We start from the raw sequence: 26,188 nt of genomic DNA, 5'->3' as shown, positions 1-26,188 counted from the left end.
TGCTGATGAAGAGAGATGGTCCCAGTCTTTCCTTCTTCCCTGCTGTGAATTTTCTTATCACTTTGTAGCATCTCTACTTTTGTAGGATGAGTGTTTAACTGAAGACTAAGCCGGGAACAAAAACGTGGACGGTTACTTTCCAGGGTTGATTTGACTCAGCTTGGTTTTGCCCAGTGCCAGACATAAGAGAGTGGGACTGTGCAGTCATGGCAAATAAGTTGAAGCTAGGTGTCTGTACTGGAAGCAGCAAGGTATTGCATTGGCTTGGCAAAATATATCACCTCACCCTCAGATTCTCTAGAGAAGGAGAATGAAAATCGGTTGTATTCCTGTCAGACATGTTTAAGCTCAGTATTCTGCCCTGAAGGAATACAGCTGTTGCTGCGAGTGAATAGCTGCCATTAAAAAGATGAAGTTAGTAGTTACACCCTGCTTTTACTTCCCAGCTCTGGAGGAACTGAGATGCATCTCTTCTGTCCTTTGCAGTATTTTCTGAACTCCTTGCTGTTCCCGAGGAGGTTATTACACACAGTCTGAGATGTTTTTCTAGACTAGAGCCTTGCTCGTGTAATGCTTCTCTTACACTACCATTGAAAGGACTAGAGTAAAGGTAACATAAAGGTAACATTGGAAGCAAAAGCAGCCCCTCCTCAAGCTGGCCCTTCCTGGACCATCTTCTCCTTATCTTACTGGTCAGTATGCTTGGCAAAGAAAGTACTGTTTCACTTTCTCTTCTTGTAGAAGAGAGTAAGAGGCATAGCATCATTTTTTTCCCCCCCAAAGGTGTTGCGTGACTTGTTTCTTTGAAATAAATAGCCCTGGAAAATTTAGATATTTTGAAAATAGCTTCTCAGTCTCATGCTTAGAGTCTTTAAATTAGTGCTAAACAGCTTGACAAGCCTTGGCTCTTCTGGCAGGAATGATCATACTTGCTTCTTTATATTTTTAATTGCCAATCCTTCTTAAATAATTAGTAGGTGAAAACTAGTGGTTTCGTGGATCAGTTGCATGCTGCTTACTGTGTTTTGCTGATTTAAAGAAAGGAAAAAAGTGGCTTCATAATTGATGGGTTAATAGTTGCTGGTTTATATGCATCAGACATTATCATATTGTGACAATCAATTTTAAATATTTCTAAACCTAAATTTCTAGACATATTATCAAAAGTAATTAAATGTTCTAGTCCATTAAACTTCCTTTGGGGGTTAATTTAATACAGTTGTATTTTATTGTATATCTGGAACGGTTATTTTGAAAATAGTGTTCCTAGAGTGGAAGGTGGTCTGTAATGAATTCTACAAGTAGTACTATAAGAAGTACTGTTCACTGTTTTCTTTGGTATAGTCTTGATTTTTATTTCTATTTTTTTCTGTTACGTTACACTGCACTCAGCTATTGCAATCAACTACCAAAGAAATAAACTTTGATAGTGTAATGGGACAGAGAACTTAAAATATGTAAAAGATCTATGTATTAAATGTAGTCAAGGGAAGCTAGGTGTCTTGCCAAAGGTCATAGGAAGAATTGGTGATGAAGTGAGTATAACACATTTTGCTTTGTGTCCAATTCTCGTACTTGAATTACACAGTCACATTTCATGTCTATTTCCTGCCATTTTCCATGTACTCCAGATACTTGTTATGGAAATTAAGGCCATAAATACCACTTCTAGATGTTGGGCCTCTATGGTAGGAAAACACTCCAAAAAGTATTTTGTTGTTGAAGTGTTGGTGTTTGTATTTTAATAACACATTTCTCTTTAAAACTGGGGTTTTTTTGAGTAGTACTGCTATATTATTTGTGTATTTTTTCATTGATTTTGCTGTAAACATGAGATAATCTATTTGTTTAAAGCCTAGTTTAACAGTCTTAACTAATTAAAATTCGGTTTGCTATTTACAAGTAAACTCTATTTGAGTGTATTAGTTCCTCACCTTTTGATTTAGCTCAGTGTGGTTGATTTAGACATATTTTTTACTAAATAAAAGGTTAGGCTATGATAAATAGGAAAAATGTAGGATAGTCTCATTGCTTGAAATGAATGAGAGGATAAATAGGGGCATAAAACTTCCTAGAAATTCATATATCCAGGCAGTTTTTTTTCGTGCTGTATTTGGAAAAAAAAATGTGGACATGTGCAGAAACTGTGAGTACAATTAGCGTCAAGCAGATAAATCCAACTCTAATCCTGTTTACGCTCTACATCAGACAGATGTGCTGAGATTGATTTAGACAAGCCCTTGGCTTATAGTAATATTTTTTATAAGTGCCATATATTCTGGTTTTGTTAGATCTTTGTTAAATGTTAAGTGCTGTTAGTTTTACTCTTCTCTAACGCCTGTAACCTACTTTATACAGGTTCCCTCTCTGCTTTCAGGATGACAGGGCAGCCTGGTAGAAGAGATTATCTTTATTCCTTGTAATTAAATTGACTTTTTTTTTTTCCAGAAGATACAACAATGGGAAGTGGGTACTGAATTAAATAAATAGCATGATATCTAATAGATGTATACCTAAATCTCTTGCAAGAACAGATGGTACCCAATATCTTTCTAAGTAATGTGAGAGGACAGTTAATGTCCTGAAACTGCTAGCAATACCCAGTATGAGAGTAATGAACCAATAGGGTTTTTGAAGTTTAAAGTGCCTAATCCAATCCATACTTCATTTTGAAAGTAAACTTGGTTGTTATCACATACTAGAAATATTTTCTAAATATAGCTGATGATTTAGATTTTCTTTATCTGAATTGTTTTACAAAATTTTACTGCATTTGCAATGATCCTATTTTCAGGAAGCATAACAGGTGAAAATGATAGATTATGCCTAGAGATTTTATGCAGATTTCTTTGCAACTTCAGTAAAAATTGTCTGTCCTAATCCTACTAGCTAGTTCTATGTCTCCTCTACAAATTTAAAACTTGAGGATGATGGTTTTGTGCAACTCAGTATTTCTAGAGTTTATATGCCTCTCTGGGCTGTGTCTGGAAAAGTGTAAAACAACTGGAGTCAAATACTGGTTTTGAAAGTTTAGTGCTGCCTAGTAAGAACGTATTATTTTAATTTTCAGAAGTTTTGATATGCTCCTGCGGAACATAATAATTTTATAAATAGAGAGTAAGAGGAAGATGTAAAAGCAAATAAAAATCTGGCTGAAATAGTAACATGAAAAAAAAGTCAAGGCAAGGCAAACTTTATCTGGCTTATGACTGAATATCATTCTGTGAAAGCTAGTGGGGGAATAAAACATTTGTAACAGGCCTTTATTTTACTTGACTTGTGCAAGACAAATAGGCTGATGTTGTAATTTATCTGTGATGCATATGGATAACATTGGTACCATAGAATTTTTTATATTCTCAGCAAAGCTAATAGTTTAATCCAAAATGTCATTCATTTAAAAATATTTTAAAAACAAATCCATTTAGAATACTTGTATTAGTCTGGGTAAATAAATGCTGCAGGTCAGTTATTGCTGCAGAATGGTTGTGGCTATATTTCACATGTTTTTATTTACTCATTTTCATAAAACATTTAGTTTGCATGCTGGAATTTCAATGTTCTGTGTCTCTGACAGTGAGACTTCTCAAAATGGTGTTTTAAAAAGTAAAATAAGTCTTAAATAAAGGTATTAAACCATGTGGTCCTTGGTAAGGGTTTTATTTAAGGCGTACAAAGGCCCCTAAATGTTTTAGAAGAGCATTGCAAAGTTTGAAAATAAATGAAGATCTTGGATTTGGCAATGTTAGTACCAAGTTTGCTTGTACAATGCCTGCTTTGAGTCTATGCAAAATCATAGTTCAAATGGAATCATGAATATTTTCCCCCCTCAGTTCCCTATTTTCCTTCAATGTTTCCTATAGAAAATATTTTTACAGCTATCATTGCAGTATTTTAAACTTTGTGGGTTGGGTTTTTTTTTAATTGTTAGGTGAATTTCCTCCAGTTTATTTGCTGTGTACTTCTGAAAATCTGAACTATAGATGATTTCCTGTGTACTCTGTGCTCACGAACATTTCCTTGCCAAAGTATTCCTGCTAAGAATGGAATGAATTTGATCCAATTTTATGCCTTAGTAGCTGACTTATGGAGAAAGTAAGATGATAAAATATAATAAGTTGGGAAAAGTATGTGGGAAGTATAATAAGGTCATGCTTCCATCTGTAGCAGGTTATTTGCTGTGGCACAGGAAAAATGAGTTAGCACAGAATGGTGGGGAGAGGTAATACTGACTTGAGCTTTAGCTGTGTCATCATGGCTGAGGTGCAGTCCTCTAGGATTTGTGGATAGGAGGACAGTCATTGCAAAGCCTTGTTCAAGAAATGATGTTGAGAAATGCCAACATCAAGCTGTTAAAAGCATTGACACAGTCTTTCTTTTAATCTACCCAGAAAAAGTACGACTTTCAGAAAACCTCACTTCGTGTGGTATAATGAAGTAGGTGATACTTGATTTTGCAGTCTCATCTGCAGTGCTGTCCATCTTTCCCAGGGAGACAGTTAAAATGGACTTTTCCTGGCACTTCAATACAGCATGCAGCAACTATTCATCAAACAGAAACTGTTACGGCTTTTCCTATTGAGAAGCTAGTTGACAGAGCTTTGCTACATTTGGTCAAGGTTTCTGGTTTCTAGCATTTCTTGCCTTGGGCTGCAAAGGGACCTTTACTGGTCTAGTGTATCAGATCTGCTGTAATTACAAAGAAGGCAGGGAAGCTTTTCTTTCTGTGTCCAGAGTATCTGACACCTACAGGAACAGTGACGATTTTCCTTCAGTTTGCATATTTGATTTTGGTTTTGGTGAATCAGGTGTTTTGCAGTTGAAGAGAGCAGAAAAAGTAGAAACCTGTACTATAGTGGTTCAGTCGATATATGTCCAAGAGGCATTTGGAAGTGAAGTGATAGTGTCTGCAGCCCCAGCACTCATGTGTATAACAGCCCCAATTTAAGAAAACCTCCGTTTAGCCTGACCTAAATCTCTCCTGAGTGAGGATCTTAAAGTGTCACTTTTTGGAAACTGTTTTTCTTGTCTTCTAAACTAAATTCATAACTCCAAAATAAAAGCTAAAATGGGTATCAGCCTTTTGATCTTATTTGTCTGCTTTTGCTTAACTATTTTCTGGTATGTTTCTAGTGTAAACCCAAAAGGCAGTAGTTGCATCAAGTGAAAAAATACAGTGAGTATCTAGTCAGCTTGGGTCATAGCACACTTTCTGATCTATGATTTAGAAGGATACAACTGCTATGATTTAGGAAAATGCAATAAAGAATTTGCTTTTTGAATGCAAACACAAAAATTAATAGCTCACTCTTCTTAAGAGTCTGCAATTTTATTAATTTTTTGTACATCAGAAAACTGATTAAATAACCTATTTGAAATTGTGTTGTTTGTACAGCTGAAAACATAACAGAAAACTGATAAAATATAAGACCAGTGAGTGACTGAGGCAAATGATATGCAATAAGTTTCAATACACGCATGAACAGATGCAACAAGTGAAGTTAGAGATGAAACTGTAATGATTTTTTTCTTTTTTTAGATGTTACTCTTAATCATATTCCTAATGCCTTTTTTCTCTCCCCCCCTTACAGGTGATTCCAGTCTGGCTTTACAGGCTCAAGAGGAGATTGTTGAAATGAAAGATGTATTTTCAGTAAGATTGAAACGTCGGCGTTTTGCAGGGCAGAAAAAAGGTGGCACTGTGTTGGGTATCACGATTTTTAAATGCTTGAATAAAGAAGAGAATAAACTAACAGACTGTGCTATCCATTTAAATAACTTAAGCGAAGATCATTGTCAGTCCTGGTTTAGACATCTGAAGGAAATTCTGAATGGTGAGCATTTAATTGGGGTTGATGTCATATTTATTTCTATTGGCAATACATAAGGTTGAATGAAGCTTAAAACTGTTTTTCATGGAAATTAAGACACACATATGAATGTTATTTCTGGCAAATGTTTACTACTGAGGTTTTACATGGTAAAGGGTAACATTTAAGAAAGTGACAATAATTGACTAATGTATCTGTAAAAATGAAACAAATTGATGCTATTTTTTTGAAGTATTTTGGGAGCCAATGAAAATAAGTAGTGTACTTTATTCTGACTGAAGTGTCTTCTGGTAAATCTGTTTCTGAAAGAAATAAAATATTTTGTTGATATTTTCGCTTGAAATTGCAGCACACCTGATGGTACTACAGTAGTTGCAGTCCTGGGAACTCTTCAGGAAATTTCTGGTGACTGTTTAGGATCTCCCATTTGAGATGCGCAGATTCTTTAAGAGACTAATGGGAGAGACTTTCCTCATCTTCATAAATTCCCATGTAGCAGTGCTCTTGAGGTTCTGCAGGACTCTTGTATAATTTGATGCAAAATGTATTGATACTAGCTAGTGATGAGAGGCAATTCTCTACTTTAAAAGTATCTTTCTGTGTTTGCCTAGGCTAATGCCAGTTGCAGGATGCTTTGCTTAGCCCATTATAGTCTCATTGTTTTATGGAAGCTGCATCAAATTCAAGAAAAAAGTATTCACCATTAAGGGGGAAAACCCCACAAGAAATCAAGCCTTTCACTGTAGTTTATTATCGTCAATACTGGAAAGACACAGAATACAGCACACTTTTGATTTAAAAAGCCAAAACAATGCTCCCTCCTCCATCTTCCCCATACCAAACTCCGATTTAGCTCAAAAATGTGCCTCTGTTTACAGATTATAGCAAATAAAGAAAAACAGTCCATCTTGTAATACACTATTAAAACTCCAGCTGAATTGTTAATACTGAGCCAGATGACAGAATTCAAATGTTATACATCTGTAGTGTTTGTAACAATACTTTCAATAATGATTTACAGAGTACTTCTAGTAAAGTGACTTTGCCAAAAGCACATATTAGAGAAACAGTGTGAATTATTGATGGTGCATTCTTACATTGTGCACAGTATGCTTTGGAATGAATATGTGAATTAAAAAGTGGTTCCCTTTTCCCGTTTTGAAAGGTTTTATCATGAAATATCTGAATCTGCATAAGTGCCAAGATTCCTGCAGATCTCCAGCTACCCATAAAGGCAAGGACATTTGCAAAAGGAGCAAATGTCTGTTTTGTTCCCAGATTACCCTCCATCTATCAGGAGCAGTGACACCATATGTTCACAGAAAAAAAGCTGCAGTATCTCTTGCTCAGGTTGCCTTGACCTCAAGGTGCAGTCTCTGTTTTATAGCTTTGAAATGGAAGCAACCTGGTCCTGAAATAAGTATTCTGTGCAATGTTGGTGTTCTTCCTTCGGCTTCAGTTTTTCTCCAGAAGTTCAAACTTTGTGCAGATTTTTTTTTTTTTAGACCTCTGATCAGTACGTTTTTTCTCTTTGCCTTCTACTTCAGGAATAATGAGGAGTCAGAGGGGAAAAAGTAACCAAACAAGCCCCCATGAATATAATTTGCTAATGTGCACATTGTTCTAAGTTTTGTAATTACAATCAAAGAAATTTTGACCCCGTTACATTTTGAAGTCTGGGTAGATAGTCAAACTGCCACGAAAAAAACAGCAATATTTATGCATTCAGTGTGGCAGAGACACATTATCAGCAATTTAAACAGTGATGGTACAGTAATGGTATAATGTAGAAAGAAAAGTCTTCTGATTTAAAGTGTACCAAACATCAGTAGGAAGTTCCCAGTGGGATTCAGGTCTAGACTGAAAGTATGCAATGCAGTTGAGTTCTGTTGAATACTCAGTAACTGAAATCTCAAAAGGCATATTGATATATCTCTATGTGAAACAGGGGTGATTTTTCACATTTTTTTCTGCAGCTTTTTTCACAGTAGTGCTGGACACAACTTTGTTAATGAACTCAAATTGGCTCCTTTTGGTTTAATCCTTCTAGAACAGTTGGAATTTCAGTGTAGTCTCCCCTGCCCCCCAGTCTATCTGATCACAAAGTAATTTTTCATTAACTGCTGCATTATTTACTTGAAGGGTTTTTTTCATTGATTCTGGGCTGGAGCAAATAAAGAGCAGGTGATTTACCAAAGTAGCACGTATATATGTTCGGGCTTGGCTGTCAGTAACGTGTACTTTCATTTGTCAGAATGCCTAAATATTACTAACAGGTGTGTTTTCTCTGAAGGTAAATGCAGTTTCTATTTGTTCACCTTACTCTGACAAGTTTTTAGATTTTTATGCATATACACTATTTTAGGAACAACAACAGCAAGTTTATTAATGATTATACGAGCTAGAGTTTTATCTGGAGGTTTGTTCTAATGAAGGTTTCACTTATTTATTTTTTTTCTGAAATTCCATGTACACAGTTTCCCATTATGGTGTAATTGTGTCTGGCATCATGGTTTGCCCCTACTCATTCTAACTCTCTTCATAACAAGTGTCCTGTTGTTTTGACTTTGTGTTTAGAGTAGTTCAATTGAAAGTTTAACTAGGCTATAATTTTTTATGAAGCCTGTCATCATATGAATGAGCACACACAGGGATATAATATAGCTGTTTAGAATTTACAGTGGCTGCTAGTACTTTTTTGTGCATGTGTATATGACAGCGTAGCAAAACCTATGTACAACCATCTTTTAAATATGTTATTATTTTCTGCCCAATGTTGCTGCTGTTCAAATGCATTTCAGCTAGATGTGAAGAGCTTGCTCAATGATATGGTGTTCCAGGAAACTGATCATCTGTGCATGTCATATTTGTTCAACTGATGTAAGACAAGCACTACTCTGTAATATATGTGCCTATGGAACTTGGTTCTAGACTGGGGCAGCCCAGGCAGATTCTAGTTTGCTGTTATCTTGTGTCACTCCTGTTGTGCACGTGTCTCTCAGTAATTTGCATTTATACATCACATCTTTTTGTACAGGACTTATGGGCATGTACAGAGGGGGCATACTGTGTCAGTAGAATTCACTGTTTAATTTAAAATCCTCTGTGCATGCAAATGCCTAGTGTTTCTTAAAGGGTTAAGACACACTCAGAAATAAGGGAAAATGCCTAATTGTCAATATGCATCCAATTAAAAAAATTTCTAAGAAGATAAGTGTTATTTTTAGTAGCAGTGGATTTGAAAAAGTTTTACTTAATAACTCTAAACAAGCAGAATATGGTAAATGTGTTAAGAATAAATTATAAAATAGCAAAAAAAAATGCATAAGGTGCATTTTATTTTTTATCTGCTATTCTGTAGTATCTCTCACATTGGGATTTGATATGAATGCCTGAAACTTCATGCATGAAGTTTTAATTAAACCATTAATGTTAAACATTAACTTTGGTTAGTTAATATTAACAGTGGTGTCTCCGTAGTTACATTAACAAATCCGTCGCATATTATTAGTTTTTCTTGTGTATAATATTCTTAATGTTGTAGAAAGTATTTATAAATGTATGTGGTAATGACATGATTCCAGGCTCTTAACTTTTGTAACATAAACCCATTTTCATAAAGCTGAGGACTGAGAGCAGCACAGATGTGTGTCTGCGCACAGCGTCTCTGCTGCCCTGTGAGCCTTTGTTTCCAGAACACCCTGATTGACCCACCACCCTTCATGGTTCACTGATTCACTTGATAGATCAAGTTTAAACTAGTGCATATTAGCACATTTGTTAGTACTAGAGGAACAGTTGGCCTTCCTGCTTTAGGCTGCTGGTTCATTTCAAATGGAGCAGCCCCAGAAAACAATAGCAGAATACCAGTTAGGAGAACACCAAAAGGCTGACAGACTGGAATCAGTTGCACACTGTAGTCAATGACGTTGATTCATTACAGATGTTATTTACAGACAATTAAAACATTATTATTGTAAAATACTTTTAAAGAAGTTCCTCAATAATATTGTGTGAAAGTTTCATCTTTGTCTGTTATTGGATATTCTTTCATTAAACGTGATTGTTTGGTGTGTTATAACATGTCCAGTGCATGTTGGGAATGATAAATAATTTTTGTCATGATCATCCTTGCATGTCAGTTGGCAATTATTTGGCACAAACAAAACCACATCACTAAACTACCATCTCTGCTAAAAACTCCATTGTCTGTACCTTTGATACCTATGTATGTAAAGAAAATATTTTATCTCTCTAAAAAAGTAAATTGATATCCAAGTAGTCATAAAGACAATATTCTAATACTTTCAGCCTGTGAATTCATTTGGTTCTTGAAAATCTCTCTAGGATTTATGTATCAACTCTGATCTACTTTTCAGCAATAGCCGGATGTATATAATCATAAGTACAGTTTCTGGTTTAGAATCATTTAATGAGTGATTTTTTTTAAAATTTTTTTTAAAACTTCAACTGTTTCCTTAGAAATGTAGGATTTTTTTTCTCCACCAATTGAAAAGTCTATATTATTTTGCCAACTTATGCTTTCTTTTAAAACTTTGTATTGCCACCTAGGACTTAAATTTTTACACTTAAAACTCAAAAACTTTAAAGTAAGATAGCAATGTTTGCATTTTTTCTTTTAGTTTTCTCCTCATAGCTGTTCAGCAGTACTGTAACTTGCACTGTCTGGGCAAGAGAATTTATGACAATTCATCACCTTTCTCTACTTCTACAGTCTGTATTTTCCTATTCTTTCCCTCTGCTTTGTGTGTGATATTCTTATACACTTTAAAAAAATAAAAAAAGAATGAAAGGTATACTCTACTTAGAAATCAAGTTTTTACAGTTCTCTGAGTGTTGGTGGAGGTTGAGCATTTAGGACCAGCTGGTCACAGGTAGAAGTTCCTGTAAAAAAGATAAGAAACATGACAGCACATTTATGAATGTGGCTACATCTTTTCTCTTTTAAATCAGGACTCCTTATTCTTGTAGTTTTCAATTTAATTTCTGCTGATGCTTTAGGCAATTTATCAAGTCACAGAAATTATCTTTTGGGTCTTAATATTTTTATAACTTCTAAAAGAATGCAACAATACAGGATAGCAGATTGCAATTGATGTTACTATAATGTCTTTATGATGATGATTTATATGTAGTAATAGGCTTTGGGAACTTTTGTGTAGTCTTCCTTGTTCTTGTTATAATTCCTGTGATTAGAAATTGCACTGCAGTACATAGCTGCAGTGCCTGTTTCTGTCTCCAGAGAATCCACAATAATTTAGGTTGGAATGGACCTCTGGAGATTTTCTGTTCCAGCTTCCTACTGAGGGCAGGTGAGCTTCTAAAACAGGTCATGCAAAGAGCCATGTCCAGATAAGTTCTGAAAATATTAAAGATGAACAATGTCATCCATGCCTTAACTGCCCACCTTGTCTTTATCTTTATCTCACATTGGAATATTCCTTGTACAACTTGTGTCTACTGCCTTTTTGCCCTTACACCTGCAAGAGTGGTGGTCTTTTTTACTCCCACAGTAGATACTTAAGGAAAGCATTTAGGTAGATTCTGTTCTTAAGCCTGTCCAAGCCAGCTGCCATTGCCTCTGGTTTGTGGCCTGTTCCAGCCCCTTGTTGTGGTCACAGTTCTCTGTTGGACTCACTCCACTTCATCAGTCTTGTGCTGGAGGGGCTGAAAGTGGATGCAGTTTTTGAGCTTCAGGCTCAAAAGATGTTGAATACAAGGGCATAGTGATGTCCTTTGGGCTGCTGGTTGTCCTCTTGATACTGCAACCCAGTAAGCACTTGGCCTCCATAGCATCAATGGCAAACTGTTTGCTCATGTTCAACTCCTTGTCCATCAGGAGTTGTGGATGCTCTCTGAAGAGGTACTGCATGCTTGATCAGTCCCCAACCTGTACTCTGAGGGTTTTGCTGGGCCAGGTGCTGCAATTCATGTTTTTCTTTATTGAACATCTTCAGGCTTTTGTCAAACCTCTCTTCTAGCTAATCAAGGTCCTTGTGAACAGCAGCCCTGCCCTCCAGCACGTCCACAATCCTCACCAAGTTCCCCAATTGATTGTTTCTCCTTTTTGAAGGAGTTACTTTTAAACATAGGTATTAAGACTTGTTACAGAAGACATGCAGCATTCATCAGGCATTAAGGATTCTTCAGGCTGAATTTGCTGTGCAATGACTTGGGACTGTGTGTAACATTTTGACATAAATATACTTCTGAATTTTGTTTTGTGTATGCTTTTGGGTTATAGCAGCAAACTGGTTCAGTAATTTACCCCTCAGAATCTTTAAGAAATCTTCTAGATTCACAAAACTGGATAAAGTGCTATTTTTCATTTCCAGATTTGATGTGTTTAAATAAGTGAAAAATAATCTGTGGGACTTGTATAGTTATTATGCTTTGATCTCAAGGAATACTTTGTCCTTTAATGCTGAAGGAGTATTTAGCTATAATTTCTTTGAGGAATTGCTTCTGTTCAATTATTGGGGTAGAGTAAGTGGCAAGAGCTTCAGGAAGTCCCGGATGGCACTCTGAAGGTCTGTGTGGTTGTAAAAATTGAAGTAATGCTCTTCATGGGCCTGGAAAATGTGCTTTCACTCCTGGCTCCTTTTGGAATTGTGGCCTACTACTAATTTTGTTCTTGAATGTGGAAAGCAGTACACTTGCCAGATATTCTAGCTTTCATTTGGCTAAGGAAATGATAGTCTAAACTGATACTAAACCAAAATTTAGAGTTGTTAAAATCCTCTATTTTATATAGCTACCAAAGAACAGCAGTATTGCATGCTACTGCTTGCTTTTTGTAGCAAAGCAGCTTCACTGTATCATGGCAATTGTAGGAATTCTAGGAAAGAGAACCTGAAAAGTGAAGTTATTTGTTTATTATGAGTTATTTATTATTCAATAAAATTCCATATTTAAAATGATAAAATTACTTCATGGGATCAATGTGCAAGACAAAGTACAGCTTGCATAGCAGTATTTCTCAGAGTTGTTTCCCCACAGTTCGTTACTTCAAAGACCTAGACGTAACTTTTTTAAAAATAAAATGAACACTAATTATCACATTTCTGAGTGATATTGCAAAGTTTTCTATTTCTTTGTATTTCTTTAGGCCTCCTTCAAGCTGAGGGAATTTTTTTGTGCTATTTGATTCGCTCTCTCAGAAAACAAAAGTATTAGATTGTGGTGTCAGTTTTGTTAGGTGTTATTTTTCTATGCCTGCTGGGAGTGTGTCATATTAAATTCCAACGCAGACATGTTTTGATGTCTGGGTTTCTTTCCTTTTTTGTTGCCCAAACTTACAACTTCTTCACATTCACCCTACTCCTTTATCAGTGTTTAACTAGGTTATGGCATATCCCTTTTTTTTTTCTAGTTCCTACAACTGTTTATTATGTGTTTATTACAACTGTTTATTGTGTGGTTTTGTACACACAAAAGTAATCAGTATGGTAATATAAAGATAAATAGTGCACATCTGAGAAGGTATTGAAACTTTTTTAGGCTATAATTTACTTATCCTGCTCATGTATTGTGATGGTTCTGATACTGAAATTTGTTTAAGCTGTAAAAATAACTTGGCTGTGTGTAATCTTAAATGTTTCATGTTTTCTTTTTAGGCTTTCAAAATAGACCAAAATCCTTAAAAGTGTTTGTTAATCCGAGCAGCCACAAAAGAGAAGCCACTCATGTTTATTTTGAACAAGTTGCACCTCTTTTTAAGCTTGCTGACATAAAAACTGATGTCACAGGTAAGTTGCTTCAAAAGCATAGTTTAATCCTTTGTGAAACTAGTACTTAAGCATGCAAGGCAATTTGAATTCACTGCTAATCCTTATTAGCTTTGCCTGCAAGTGCATTTGGAACCCTAGTTATGCAATATAATATATTTTTATTTGGTAAAGAAAAAGCCTTAGTAATTTCATTATTAATTGAACATTTTTCACCTATTACAATGAATACTAGAAAGATGTTGTTGATGTTGTTTAAAGCAAGCATTCTATAAAAAGAAACAAGCATTTAATGTCTGACAGTCTTTTATACTTGCTAAGAGTTGTTCCTGCATTCTGATGAGCACTTGTCCTTAACTATTACTTCTCTTCTAAGAACATCTATTGGCCTGACATCATAAGAGGGGCTAATCTGAAGGGCACAGCATTTCTGGATTCTGACTCAGTTTCAGGGATGACTTGGGGGCCTAAGTGATGAAGTTCTGAGATGACAAGGGCAGTTCTCATGAGGCACATGGGCTTGACTTGCTGTCTGGGGAATGCAAAGGTACAACCATCATGTTGTAGTGATGGTGCTTTCTGCTCAACAATGGGTTCCCAATAACAGGTTTGGATTTAAAGCCCCAATTAGTGCCAGAGTTCTGCTTTATGTAGTGAATTTGCCCTTTGGCTGTGTCATTTGATTGAGTTTGCATAAGAAATTGAACAGGGAAATAATGAATTTTCTTAAACCAGTAAAATATTCTTGATCTGATCATTACTTCTGCCCCCATCTATGAACAGACTGAAACTTTTATCCTGCATCAAATTTGGTCCCAAAAACCCCCACCTAAATTTACAGAGAAATGACATATACTAGTATTTCCCATTCATAATAATTTTAAAACCACAGTATTACAATTCCCTTTAATACAGAGCTATTTTTTTGATCATGCATTTCATGTCAATGTGATATATAAACTCTGGTACAAGACATTTAAGCACTAGAAAGTCTTTTTCCTATGTCTGTTTTATTTGACTTGAAGATCAATCAGTTCCAGCTTAAAGAAATTATAAGACAGAGGGCCCAGTCTGCCATTGTTCCTTAAAATTCTTATGAACTAATGACTAGTTCAGGTTCCAGACCAAAAATTATTATAAGAAAATCTGATTTAAGTGTGAGGATATAATAATGCAAAAAGTGTTTGCATATGAGATCTATCTTGCTAATTTTATTACCTTATCCATGTTTTTGTAAAAAAAATCATTTAGCCCACAATTTAAAGTAAAATCTATTGAAGATTAAAGACACATCAGAAAGAATGTGAAAAGATTGTTAGAATTCTGTAGTGATCATTTCCTCCCTTAATTGAGAAGGGAATGCCAGTGGCTTTATGTAAGTTTTGATTCTCACAGACACATTTTTCACCTGCAAGGCATGGATGATAGTGTGAAGAGATTAATAACAATAATGCTGTCATCCTAGAAATTGAATTTAACCTTGTTTGATCAATTGTTTTAAAAAAAGTTTAATATATGTTTTGAATATAATTTGTAGGGTGTTTAAAAACATTTTTCCTTATTGAATAAAAACAGTTGAAATTTTATTTTTTAAAAGTTATTTCTCTTTTAAATTTTAAAAAGAAACTTCTAGGTTTAGTCAGAAAAATGTTTAATGGCTTATCCTTAAAAGAAGGTTATATTGGCAATGTTCAAATACTATCGTGTTTATTAGCTGCCTAACACTCCTCCTACAGGCAAAATGAGAAAACTACATTGTTATTTTCAATGCTAGTAAAGAAATAAAATAATTAAGAACTATGCATTGAAACATAAAAAAGAGGGTGGTGGTGGATACTGAGTGAAAGTTTTGTCCACTGGTACCATCTTCTAATAAAACTAAGTGCTTCATCTCAAGAAAACTGAACATTTTTTTTTTCTTTCCCATAATTGTTTTGGATTTTGTGGAGTGTGTATCTCACTGTTGCTGCTGTTTTGAAACATGGCCAATATTTCTATAACTAGTGGTGCACAAAGGTGTGTTAGGTACTGACTTTGTGAAAGCTTTTGCACAATTTTGACACTGAAGATAATTTACATTTAGACTTTCCACATCCACGCATTTAAAGCTTAAAATTCATTGTACACAAAAATCTGAAAGCAAATTTGAACCTCTGAAGTGGCTTCCAGCACACACATGATACAAGACTTGCAGGTTACTAAAAAAACCCTCAAATCATGAATGGTCGACAGTGGAGTGTTGAAAGACAGAGCTCTGCTCATCCACTATTGTACATTGGTGGCTGGCTGTTAGTTTCTCTGGAATCAGGCTTGCCTTATTCTTTATTGTAACCTCTCCTGGAATACACTTTTTAGGTCTTCAGAAGCTTAGAGTGGAAGTGTTCTCTCTTAGTCAAGGACATATAGCAATCAAAAAGCATGCAGGCAAATAAGTGAATTCTGAAGTAGAATTTACTTTTTCCAATTATTTTAAAATTTGGTAGGGATTTCCTTTTTTCCCCCCCCCCCAAATTACTTTGTGCTGTATTGATTTCAATAAAATTAACCAAAGTTCTTATAGAGTAGATTATGCTTTGTTGGGTTTTGGAGTTATTTTTGTTACATGCAATAAACAAATCTTTGAAATGCTTAGTGCACTAGAAAGTGGGGATTAGCAGATTTAAACTGAAACAGTACTTTAGCTATGGCTAAACAATAGTTAAAATCTGGTCTTTATAGATTATTTTAAGAATTTGGCAATTTTTAGTGCTGCAGCTGGGATATGGCTGCTAGGGTAGGAACAGGGGCTCTTCCAAAAACTGAGTTGGACAGAAGCTTGCTCACTACAGGCAAATAGTGATAATTGGAGCTAGTGTTTTAGCAGTGCATTAGTATCTTGCAAAATCTTATACATACAAAGAAAAAAATGAGCAAAGGAAACCCTGGCAGAATCTTAGCTTGTCTCACTTGTCTTTCTAGTTTTGAGTCTTATGCTTCCATTTATGCACAATTCCAAGCTGGATACTTAGGGAAAAATAACAGCCTTCTCAAGCCCCCATTTTTAGGGCAGAATCACTAAGAGAAAGAGAGTATTCGAGAATTGGACAAATAAGATTGGTTTAAACTTATTATATAGTAAATAACATTTTTTTCCATTTAGTGTCAACACTAGTTAATCTGTTGTTATCATTAGCAGCACTAATCCTATTGACTTTAGTCTGTGACATGAGTGCCAGTATTTTTAGATATCATATGGAAGCATCCCATGTTTTGAGTGTTGAACTAATTGTATATTGTTTTTTCTATATGGAGGGGCAGAAACCTAGTTCTTGTTGACAACATGTGTTACAATGGTTTTGTGTTGGTTCAACTGAGGTACACTGTTGGTGTCCTCCATTCAGAATGCTGTTATTTGAAGCTTAAGATCAAAATGTCCTTGACAAAGAAAAACTTTCCCAATTATACATTAGAAATGGTTGAAAAATCATTAAATAATATTTTTGTGATAATAGTTTTGCCAAATATGCAATGTGTATCCTTCTCAAATGATGAAAGAAGCTTTTTTCCTCTTACAATTTTTTTTTGTTGTTGCTGTTTGGTTGGGGTTTTTTACCCCTGAATCAGAACAGGGCCAAATATTCAAGTGCTTAGCTTTTTTCCCAGCTATCAGAAAGAATTATATATGCCTCTCTAAAGGCTGTCAAGCCTGTAAGAAACATTTTAGACAGAGTATTTCTATGTCTGGACTTTTTCTTTATTTTTTTCTACTTGAATGATTTTTCTATATGTTCTCACAGAACTTTTCCTGGAAGCCTCATTTTTTCACTGCCTTTCTGTCATGATGTTTCAAAATAGATGCTGTGTACCTCTGTAATCAAATTTTAAATTTCTTGGAATTCTCCAATCTTAAGCTTTGCAGTAGTCCTTCTACATAACTTCCAAACTTTAAGCAAAGAGGATGGAGTTGCCATCAATCTGGCTAACACTAGTCATTTTTACTGCCTTTATTGATTTCTCTGTAGGCATGAGCCCTCTTTATTTACATGTCCCTGTTCTTTGAGTGAATTAATTTTGTAATAGTAAGCATAACTTACATGACATTAGGAAACCACTGAGCATGTTTTCTGGTACAAAATAAATCTTATTTACTGTTCCATTTTAATTAGACTGTACTCATAACTTTCTAAATGTCATCATGTTCATTTAAAAAGGCATGTAACCTGGTAACCAACTGTATGTTTTCATGGGAAGAGTTTCTTTCACAGCTAAGCCACAGTAAGGTATTTGAACCTTACAGCATTTTTGCATGATGCACAGTTTTATTGGTCACTTTTTACACAGTCTACAGATATGGATAAAATCATAGTTCCCCTTGGTAAACATGAAACTGAGTATGGTAGCTTAAATGCTGTGCCTTGATCTTGCAGAGAGGCCCTGCATGAAAGTAAATTTTGTAAATAATTCCCAAAAGTTATTATAGTGGTAGGTATTTCTGTAGAAAAATAATAATTCTCTGCCTTTGATATAGTCAAAATAACTCTAATTTTTAATAAAGAATTTTCAAAACACCAAAGCACCAGAACTTTGCTAGCACTGACTGGAGGATTTTGAAGCTATATGCAATCTATATATACAATTGTTTACTGTGAAGTGTGGAAAATTTTATCACTTCTGGTTTGATTTTGTTTTCCTTTTTATTTTTTAGGAAAAAAGATATATGCACTCACTATATATACATGCATACTTGTGTGTTCGTGTGTGTGTGTGTGTGTGTGTGTGTGTGTAGGGAGAGAGAGGTGTTTTCAGTTCTTGTAAGCATCATTTGAATAATCTGTAGAAATACTGTTAGAACAGGTACAGATACGGAATGATTGTTTTAGACACCAAGACTAATAATTTTAACTGTGTTTAGAAACACTGGAGAAAAGCCTTGAACTATGCAAGCACCAGGGACAGACAAGCATGAAAGATTAATGTAATTTTGCATATAATGATGCACATTCTTACACAAAAAATCCATCTGCAAGTGTCATGTCAGTCAGCAAAAATCTTTGATGGGTGGCTGCAGCTGGGCTGTCTCTTCTGGCAAAGCTGCCCTAGAAAATGCTAAATGTAGTTATGATGCTTTGTGCCATCTGTAGTATGCCAGTTTATCCTGTCTTCACTGGCATTTACAGTACTATACAGGGTATCAGCAAACACAGAGACATCAATGTAGAGTGACAGATTCATTTCCTCCAGAGGCTATGAACTCTGGTGTATACTTGTGCCACCTTCCTCTGTGTGCTATATTCTATTGTCACCTGGTATTTGGCTTGATTTCATACTTCTGTGTTTAACTTCTCATATTTTTGATTTAGCAATTTGCATATCCTCACACAAAGGCAATTAAATTTGATTAATCCTGAAATAATTCAGTCTTAACTGAGGATACACTTATTTTCCTGAAGTTTACCAACTATATTAAAGCTAAAACTTGTGGTTTTATGCTACAAATATCTCAAATTCTCTGAAATTAAATGCTCTAAATAGCCATGTGTCTGATAGCAGATGAGTTTTAACGTCTTGCCAGTTAGCTAGAGCAGCTGTAAAATATAACTTCTCATACCTTTAATTCATTAATGATTTAAAAAAATAATCTGAATGACTGTGTTCCTTATGTTGGAAGGGCAAAATAATTAAAACCTCTTTAAAATTACCTAATCTGCTGATAATTAATATTTTCCACAGTAACTGAATATGAAGGACATGCTTTCTCAGTACTTAAAGAATGTGAACTCCAGGCATTTGATGGGTAAGTTGGTTAGTGACTGTGAATGTTAACAAACCTCATCAAGTTAGTTTTTATTTTTATTCCATCAAAACTGTGCTAGTAGATATTTCATGAGTTACTCTGTTTCTCATATATATTAAACCTGGGTAAATCAGTTCTCCTTAAATGCTGTTTTTTGTTAATTACTAGCAATAAATATGTATTTTGGATTCATAAATAATGGCAAATAAACATAAAGCTTTCTGAAATGAAAGTTTCAGTCTCTGTACTTGCAGACTATGAAGACAGAGAAGAAAACCCTGGATTTTACCTTGTACAAGCATCTTCTATACTAAGTCATATCTGAGTTGTTTCATCTTTGATCCTTGGGTAGAGTCACTGGAGTGCTTTGCCTGTAAGACTTCTCTCCAGTAGCCATATCTAAGGGCACACAGGAGCACAAGAAGCTGGAAGAATATGACTCTTAAGTCAATATCATGCTAGGATTTCTCAAGTGAACAGATCCCTGCCCTTTCTAGACCAGCACTTCTGTACCTCCTTGCAGGCACTGTGTGGGGTGGCAAGAGGTAAGTTAGTTTTTGTGCTGTTTCTGCAGGCAGACCTTACATGTCTCACCCAAGCTCACAAGCAACTGGAGGTGAGTTAGGTGTGGACTGAAGGCCATGCCTGCATGCATTAATTGCTGCTCTAACTCAGCTCTTGCTTTTCAAGTGGGGCCTATTTCAGATTGACAGAAAGCTAATTCAAGTAAAAATGCAGAGAGAGCAAGAAAACTGTTTGGGGTTTTTTTATTAATTACAGTAGGTAAGCAGTATAGTGGCATGCAATTTCTGAGCTTGATTTTTATCTCTAAGACAGTTATGGTTCCTTACATGTTAAACCAGCACGTGAAGTAAATTGAAGCATAAACGCTCGGAATGTATTTATTACTATTTTTATCATTAAAATGTGTTTACCTCAAAAGCATGTAACTTTAAAACGTTACTAATTTGGAGAATCACTTTAATAGTTACTTAAATAAACAAAACCAAGATGGTTTGCTGTAACAGAGCTTTTACAGACAAATGCATTCCTCTCTATAGCCACAGCAGGTGGGAGTTTAATTATGTGTGCCAGAAGCTGTGATTAAGTACCTTTGTGCAAAGGATTGCTGGCACTAGGGTTTTATACTTTGCTAAATCCCTCAACTGCCTGCATAGTGTGTGAAAATAGCTCTTTTCAAGTTTTTTTTCTTATTTTATTGTAATATTTGGTAAATTGTTATTATAAGGGCAATTAAAAAGCATTGGAATAGTTGTGAGGGTCAGCACTGAAAGACGTAAAGAGCTTTTCCACTGAGGCACTTAAGCATGTGTTTGATTCTTCCATCCAATCAGTTTATGTGCTTTAGGTAAGAAAAACTTTGTCAGTTATTAAATATATTTACTCCTACTCAGAAGAAAGCAGAAATAAGGATGCTTCTATCTCATGACAAAACGTTCACTGATCTGACTCTGAAGCCTGAGCTTGATCTTAAAGAAAGAATGTTATTTGAAATATAATTATGTGTGTGGTAACTGCCTTCTACTTGTTTGCTCAGCTATGGAAGAGTTTATTTTTAACTGTTTAGCATTTTTGTTTTGCAATAGGGTAGTCTGTGTCGGTGGAGATGGATCTGTCAGTGAAGTTGCTCATGGTCTACTATTTAGAGCCCAGATAGATGCTGGAAAAGACCCAGACTATATATCAAAGCCTGTCAGAGCACCGATTCCTCTTGGAGTAATACCAGCAGGTGAGAATAAAATATACTGTTACATTTTGTGAGTCACCTGTTTTAAGTCCCTCTGGAGTGTTTTACTGTTTTGGCTACTAAAGGCAATATTTGATGTTTAAGCTTTGCTTACTTAAGGGAGCTATTGAATAAATGTCCTAAATTAGTGATTTAGATTGATTGCAAATGTAATGATAATTTATAGTAATGGAACAGATGAGCTCTTTGCCTGAAGGAAGAGGTTGAGGAAGAATAAAACTGAAACAATTTTCATCTGATCCATGTAAAGATCAAGTTTTGCCCTCATTTCCTGGTAGAAATGATACCAAATGAAAACGTTCTTGCATTTCTCCAGATTTTTTTGGCAGGATTTGCTGTTGGATTCATGCTTAGGGTCTATTTTAAAATGGTGTCCCAGAAATTTTGTGGATTACATATAAAAAAAATATTTTGCACACAAATCTTTTACAGACCTGAAAATATATCTCTTGCTTGAAAAATCCTCATGCTCCTTTATTAACTTGTACTTGCATCTTGTGATGTGCTTTTGTTTGTTGGTTTGGTTTTGACAGGGGGTGAGGTGTCCCTTTGTGTTTGCCCTTCTTGAAGTATAACTTGGCCCAGGCAGGAAGGATTTAGCTAGAATTTTGTGGTGGTTTAACTTCAGGCAGCAGCCAAGCCCCACACAGCTGCTCACTTGCTCCCTCACCAGCAGGACTGGGGAGACAATGGGAAGGGTAAAGCTAAGAAACTTGTGGGTTGAGATAAAGACAGTTTAGTAGGTAAAGCAAAAGCCACACATGCAAGCAAAGCAAAAGAAGGAATTAATTCACTGCTGCCCATGGGCCGGAGGTGTTCAGCACCTCCAGGAGAGCAGGTAATGGTTCCTTGTGAAGGCAAACACCATCACTCCAGATGTCCCTTTTCCTCCTTCTTCCTCCCACTTTATATACTGAGCATGATGTCCTTTGGTCAGTTTGGGTCACCTGTCCCAGCTGTGTCTCCTCCCAATCTCCCATGCATCCCCAACTTCCTTGCCAGTGTGGCAGTACAAAAAACAGCAAAGACCTTGACTCTGTGTGAGCTCTGCTCAATAGTAACAAAAACATCTCTGTATTACCAACCCTGTATTCAGCAAAACTACAAAACACAACCCCATACTAGCCACAGTGAAGAAAATCAACTCTACCCCAGCCAAAACCAGCACAAATCCATGCAGGCAGAGTTGATTCTGGGCTGGTATATAAATCACTTCTCTTGAAAAGAGTGGAGTATTTTTTCATGGACACTACTCTCTGGTGTGGATGTTCTATGTGAGTACTTGATGTAGTTTCTCAGAAAAAAATTCCTGCAGCCAGGTGAACAGCAAACAGCTGTTTTTCATTTTTCTAAAAAACAGAAGCAAGTCACTTTGAACTGAGCTAGCGAGAGCATGTGATCTGACTGGCTTTGCACTTAAAAAAGCAGCAAGAAGACAGAGACTAGCTGCTTGCAAATGTGCAAGATTACACTAGTTTTGTTTTTTTTTTGTTTTGTTTTTTTTTAATAACTCTTGGAAATGTATTTGTAAAAGAAAAGCAATCTCAAAGACATGAAAGTAATGAATTTGAATACAGCAGTTGAGCCCTCACCTAGCAGTTCAGTCACTTTGAATATCCTGATGGTGTTGAGACAGATTGTCTCCAGCACCTGATTCCATGTTGTGCTCAGGTCGCTGTGTCTGATCATTAGTGCTTACACTCTTCAGCTTAAGACAGATATGTCATGGTCAAAAAGGACTTGTGAATCCAAAAGAATGCTGTATGGTTTGTTCCACAGAATGCCTTAGACTTTGTTAAAAGCAGATGAGAATAATTGATAGAATGGGAGTGTGAAAAACTCCTTAGTAAGTTCTTAAAAATAGTCTGTTTATTTTATTCCCATATTGCTGATATTCCAAGTAGTAGCCAGTTAGGAAACAGGTAAGTATGATACTTCTTTGCATGAAGAGGATGGAACTCAATGGTCAATTATTTTTTTTCCCCACCAGAAATCCATTTTATAAAATTATTAGGATTCTCCAGCCAAGTAGAAACAGCAACTGTATTACAGAATAGCATGGAGTGGCTGGAAATCTGTTTTTAGCCTAGGTAGTTAAGATAGCATTTTGAACTTTCAGTCAACTTGGTGGGAAGGAGCTGCTCTTGAAACAGTTTTACCTCCTGAAGGGAAAAGTTCAGAGGGGAGTGTGTTTTCACTAAAATACTCTACTGAGCTGCCTTATTCTGGTCCAAATCAAATGGCTGAGATGTGGGGAAGCTGCAGTTGTACTGCTGGCCATTAGCAAGAGTGTTGCTATGGGAACTAGTGCTAAGAAACTGTATGGAAGGGGAAACGGGGAAGGGGAGGGGGAACTGGAAGGACATTAAAAAAGCTATCCAGTTGTTACAGAACAAGAGACAATCTATATCTGATGCCTGTGAACCTTTTGGTCCAAAATGGTTCATTTAAATAAATTCATGATTTCGAATTAATTCAGAGAATAAAATATTACTGAGAGACTGTTAATTTCTGTGATATTTCAGGCAAAGAACCAAAATGTTGGTGCAGTTTTCATCAGAATTTTAGCTATGCTTGACTAGGAAGTCATTACATCACATTTATCTGTTTGGATGGGGGAGACATTAACAGCCTTATGAATATTCATGTTGTCTGGTTAATTAAGTTAATTGTACTGCAGAAGTGCTTGCACTTCCAAGGACAATTTTTTTTTGTCTACAATTTCTATTTGGTACCTTCATCAGTCATGCTTTACATGACCTGCAGATACTTTGTCCTTACTGTGATGCTTTTACACATTCGATGGGAAGGAGGTTGTAGGAAGTTGTTTGTAATGTCAGGGAAATGGGTCAATATTTTGAACAGAATTATACACTTGGAGGAATAAAATCTTATTTGTTTCTGTTTAAAAAACATGCTGGTGACAGAGATGCTGGAATTGTATTGATGAAACCTTTTAACAGTAAATTGAGTAGCTGGAGCGAGAACTGAAAATGTGACTGTTAGTAATGTATGAGGGTTGCAAGCCATACATGGGCATCAAAGGGTTTTAGTCTTTGAATATGATAATGTTCAGAGGAATCATCTTGTTATTGGTAAATAATATCTTGAGCTTACATAGGGGAGAAAAAAAATGACTTGGGAAGATTAATAATGGCATTAAACCCATTATTATCGAATCAGCACTTCAATCAGAAAAGCTTGTATTACTATTTTTGTATGATAACTTTAAATGTTTTTGTTCTGTTTATCAACTGTTTTGGTTTTGCTTGTTGTTTTGGGTTATTGTTCTGGCATCCTACTTCTACAGGACCTTGTTAATGAGACACATTGTTCAGTCATTATTGGGATCAAAAATGGTGTTAGGCATGTGTTAAGAGGGTTTTACAGAGAATGTGATGGTACTTGCTACTGCAAAACCGTCCTTGTTCTAGATCTTCAGCTTGTGGAAGGGTGGATGGGTACTTATGTTTTGAAACACAGATAGAACCGGTTTTATCTTCTTAGGAGTCATGAAAGGGTGGGATTTTGCCTTGTTTACGTCTGCAAATGTTAATGAGCTCCACAGATTTAAGAGAAGGATGCAATTACTTGTGCCTATCCTGTTTAGGAGGAATGAGATTTAACTCTCATTAAAGTCAGCATGAAGATTGGTACTGACTTCAGCTGTGGTCATTTGTTATCTTGCTGCCATCTGTATTGATAAATTATTCTTAAATGGGGAAATGCAGTTTTAAGACATACCAAGCCTGATCTTTACAAGTATATTCCACCTTGTGCTCTTTTATTAGCTTGATCTTCAGTGACAAGGAAAATATTTTTTTCAAAGTGACAACTTCCCTGTTGTGAATATACAGGAAATAAACATGATTTGCATGTCTTGTAATGATCTGCTGCTTGTGTGTGTGATTTCCTTTGTTTTGGAGAGATACCCATAACAGTTGATAAGAGTTGTATAATTTTGATTAGAGGAAATTTGAGTAATTTTTGAGTTGCATCTTTAGCTACACTGGCAAAGCAGAACTGGTTTGATCTGGAAGTTAAATTTCTTAAGGCATTCAAACATGAAATGGTGTTGGCCATATACTTGTAGTATTCTGAATTGCTTTTTAGGTCAAACATAGTGGGTTTTTGTAGTTTTAAGATATCTGTTTTTCTTAATAGATGTACCTCAGTAACTTCTTTCACACAATAGGAGCCCCAAGATCCTTACTCAGAGCTCCCCTCTCTGATGTTATGGCAGCTTTCCATAAAGTTCTGAATTACTTTCAGTCACTAAGGTGCATTAAGGACTTAACAGGTGCTCTGTGAGATTCCCAGTTATTTTATGATTTTTTATTGAGAGGAGTTATTTTAAAATATCAAAACATATATTCCTGAGTAAGAGTGACACAAATGCCTTTAGAGCTTTTTAATTATGTACTTCACTCTTTGCAAATTTAGTATTTTTTTTCCCTATCGGTAGCATGACATCAAAGATTGCAGAGTTTTGGGATAAACAAAAATTTTTAGTCTGGTACATGATGCTTTTAAAGTGCTTATTTAAATATTGAGTGCCTCTTGTTTGAAATGTGATAGTCTTTCCCTTTCCTCTCTTCTCTCCCCCAGTTTTGAAAGACAAGTTTAAAAGCTTCCATAAAGCTTAAGGCAAATTTAGCTTCCAGAACTGTCTATTGCTGCTGTAGCATATTAAATAATTCAAGCAACAAGAATATAATCTGAAAATCTGTGACCTCATTTCTTCATGGGAATATTAGGTTCTAAATTGTTATTTTAAAATTTTTGTTCTTTTAATTAAACTGTTTTTGAATTATCCCTTAATCAGTGATATGAAGAAGTCAATATATTGCCTGTTTGGTGGCAGGCCCCAGCTCTCTCTTTATTTTTCAAGAGTTGAATTCTATGGCTCTGCATCTTGAAATTCTGTTAAAACTATTCATATTTAGGAAAGACACAACCCTTCATTCTTCAGAATGTTAAAAAGAAATCGATGTTTAAAAGTCAGTTGATACACAGTATTTTATGTCCTAGACATTAATGCAGAGGGGCAAAATTTACATATATATAT

At 35.6% G+C, this 26,188-nt stretch overlaps 1 protein-coding gene across 1 annotated transcript; it reads left to right on the top strand.

Annotated features, from left to right (window-relative positions):
• Positions 1-5,591: 5,591 nt before the first annotated feature.
• On the top strand, positions 5,592-21,102 carry LOC103809568 (ceramide kinase-like protein; the record flags this gene model as incomplete). The annotated part of the gene is made up of 4 exons (XM_009082404.1): positions 5,592-5,834; positions 13,469-13,600; positions 19,289-19,352; positions 20,960-21,102. Coding segments are annotated over 4 exons (582 nt in total), but the record flags the coding sequence as incomplete, so codon positions are not given.
• Positions 21,103-26,188: the final 5,086 nt, after the last annotated feature.

This window comes from Acanthisitta chloris, unplaced genomic scaffold (assembly GCF_000695815.1).
Source record: "Acanthisitta chloris isolate BGI_N310 unplaced genomic scaffold, ASM69581v1 scaffold6439, whole genome shotgun sequence".
Classification (NCBI taxonomy): Eukaryota; Metazoa; Chordata; class Aves; order Passeriformes; family Acanthisittidae; genus Acanthisitta; species Acanthisitta chloris.
This window is presented reverse-complemented; position numbering and strand designations above follow the sequence as displayed.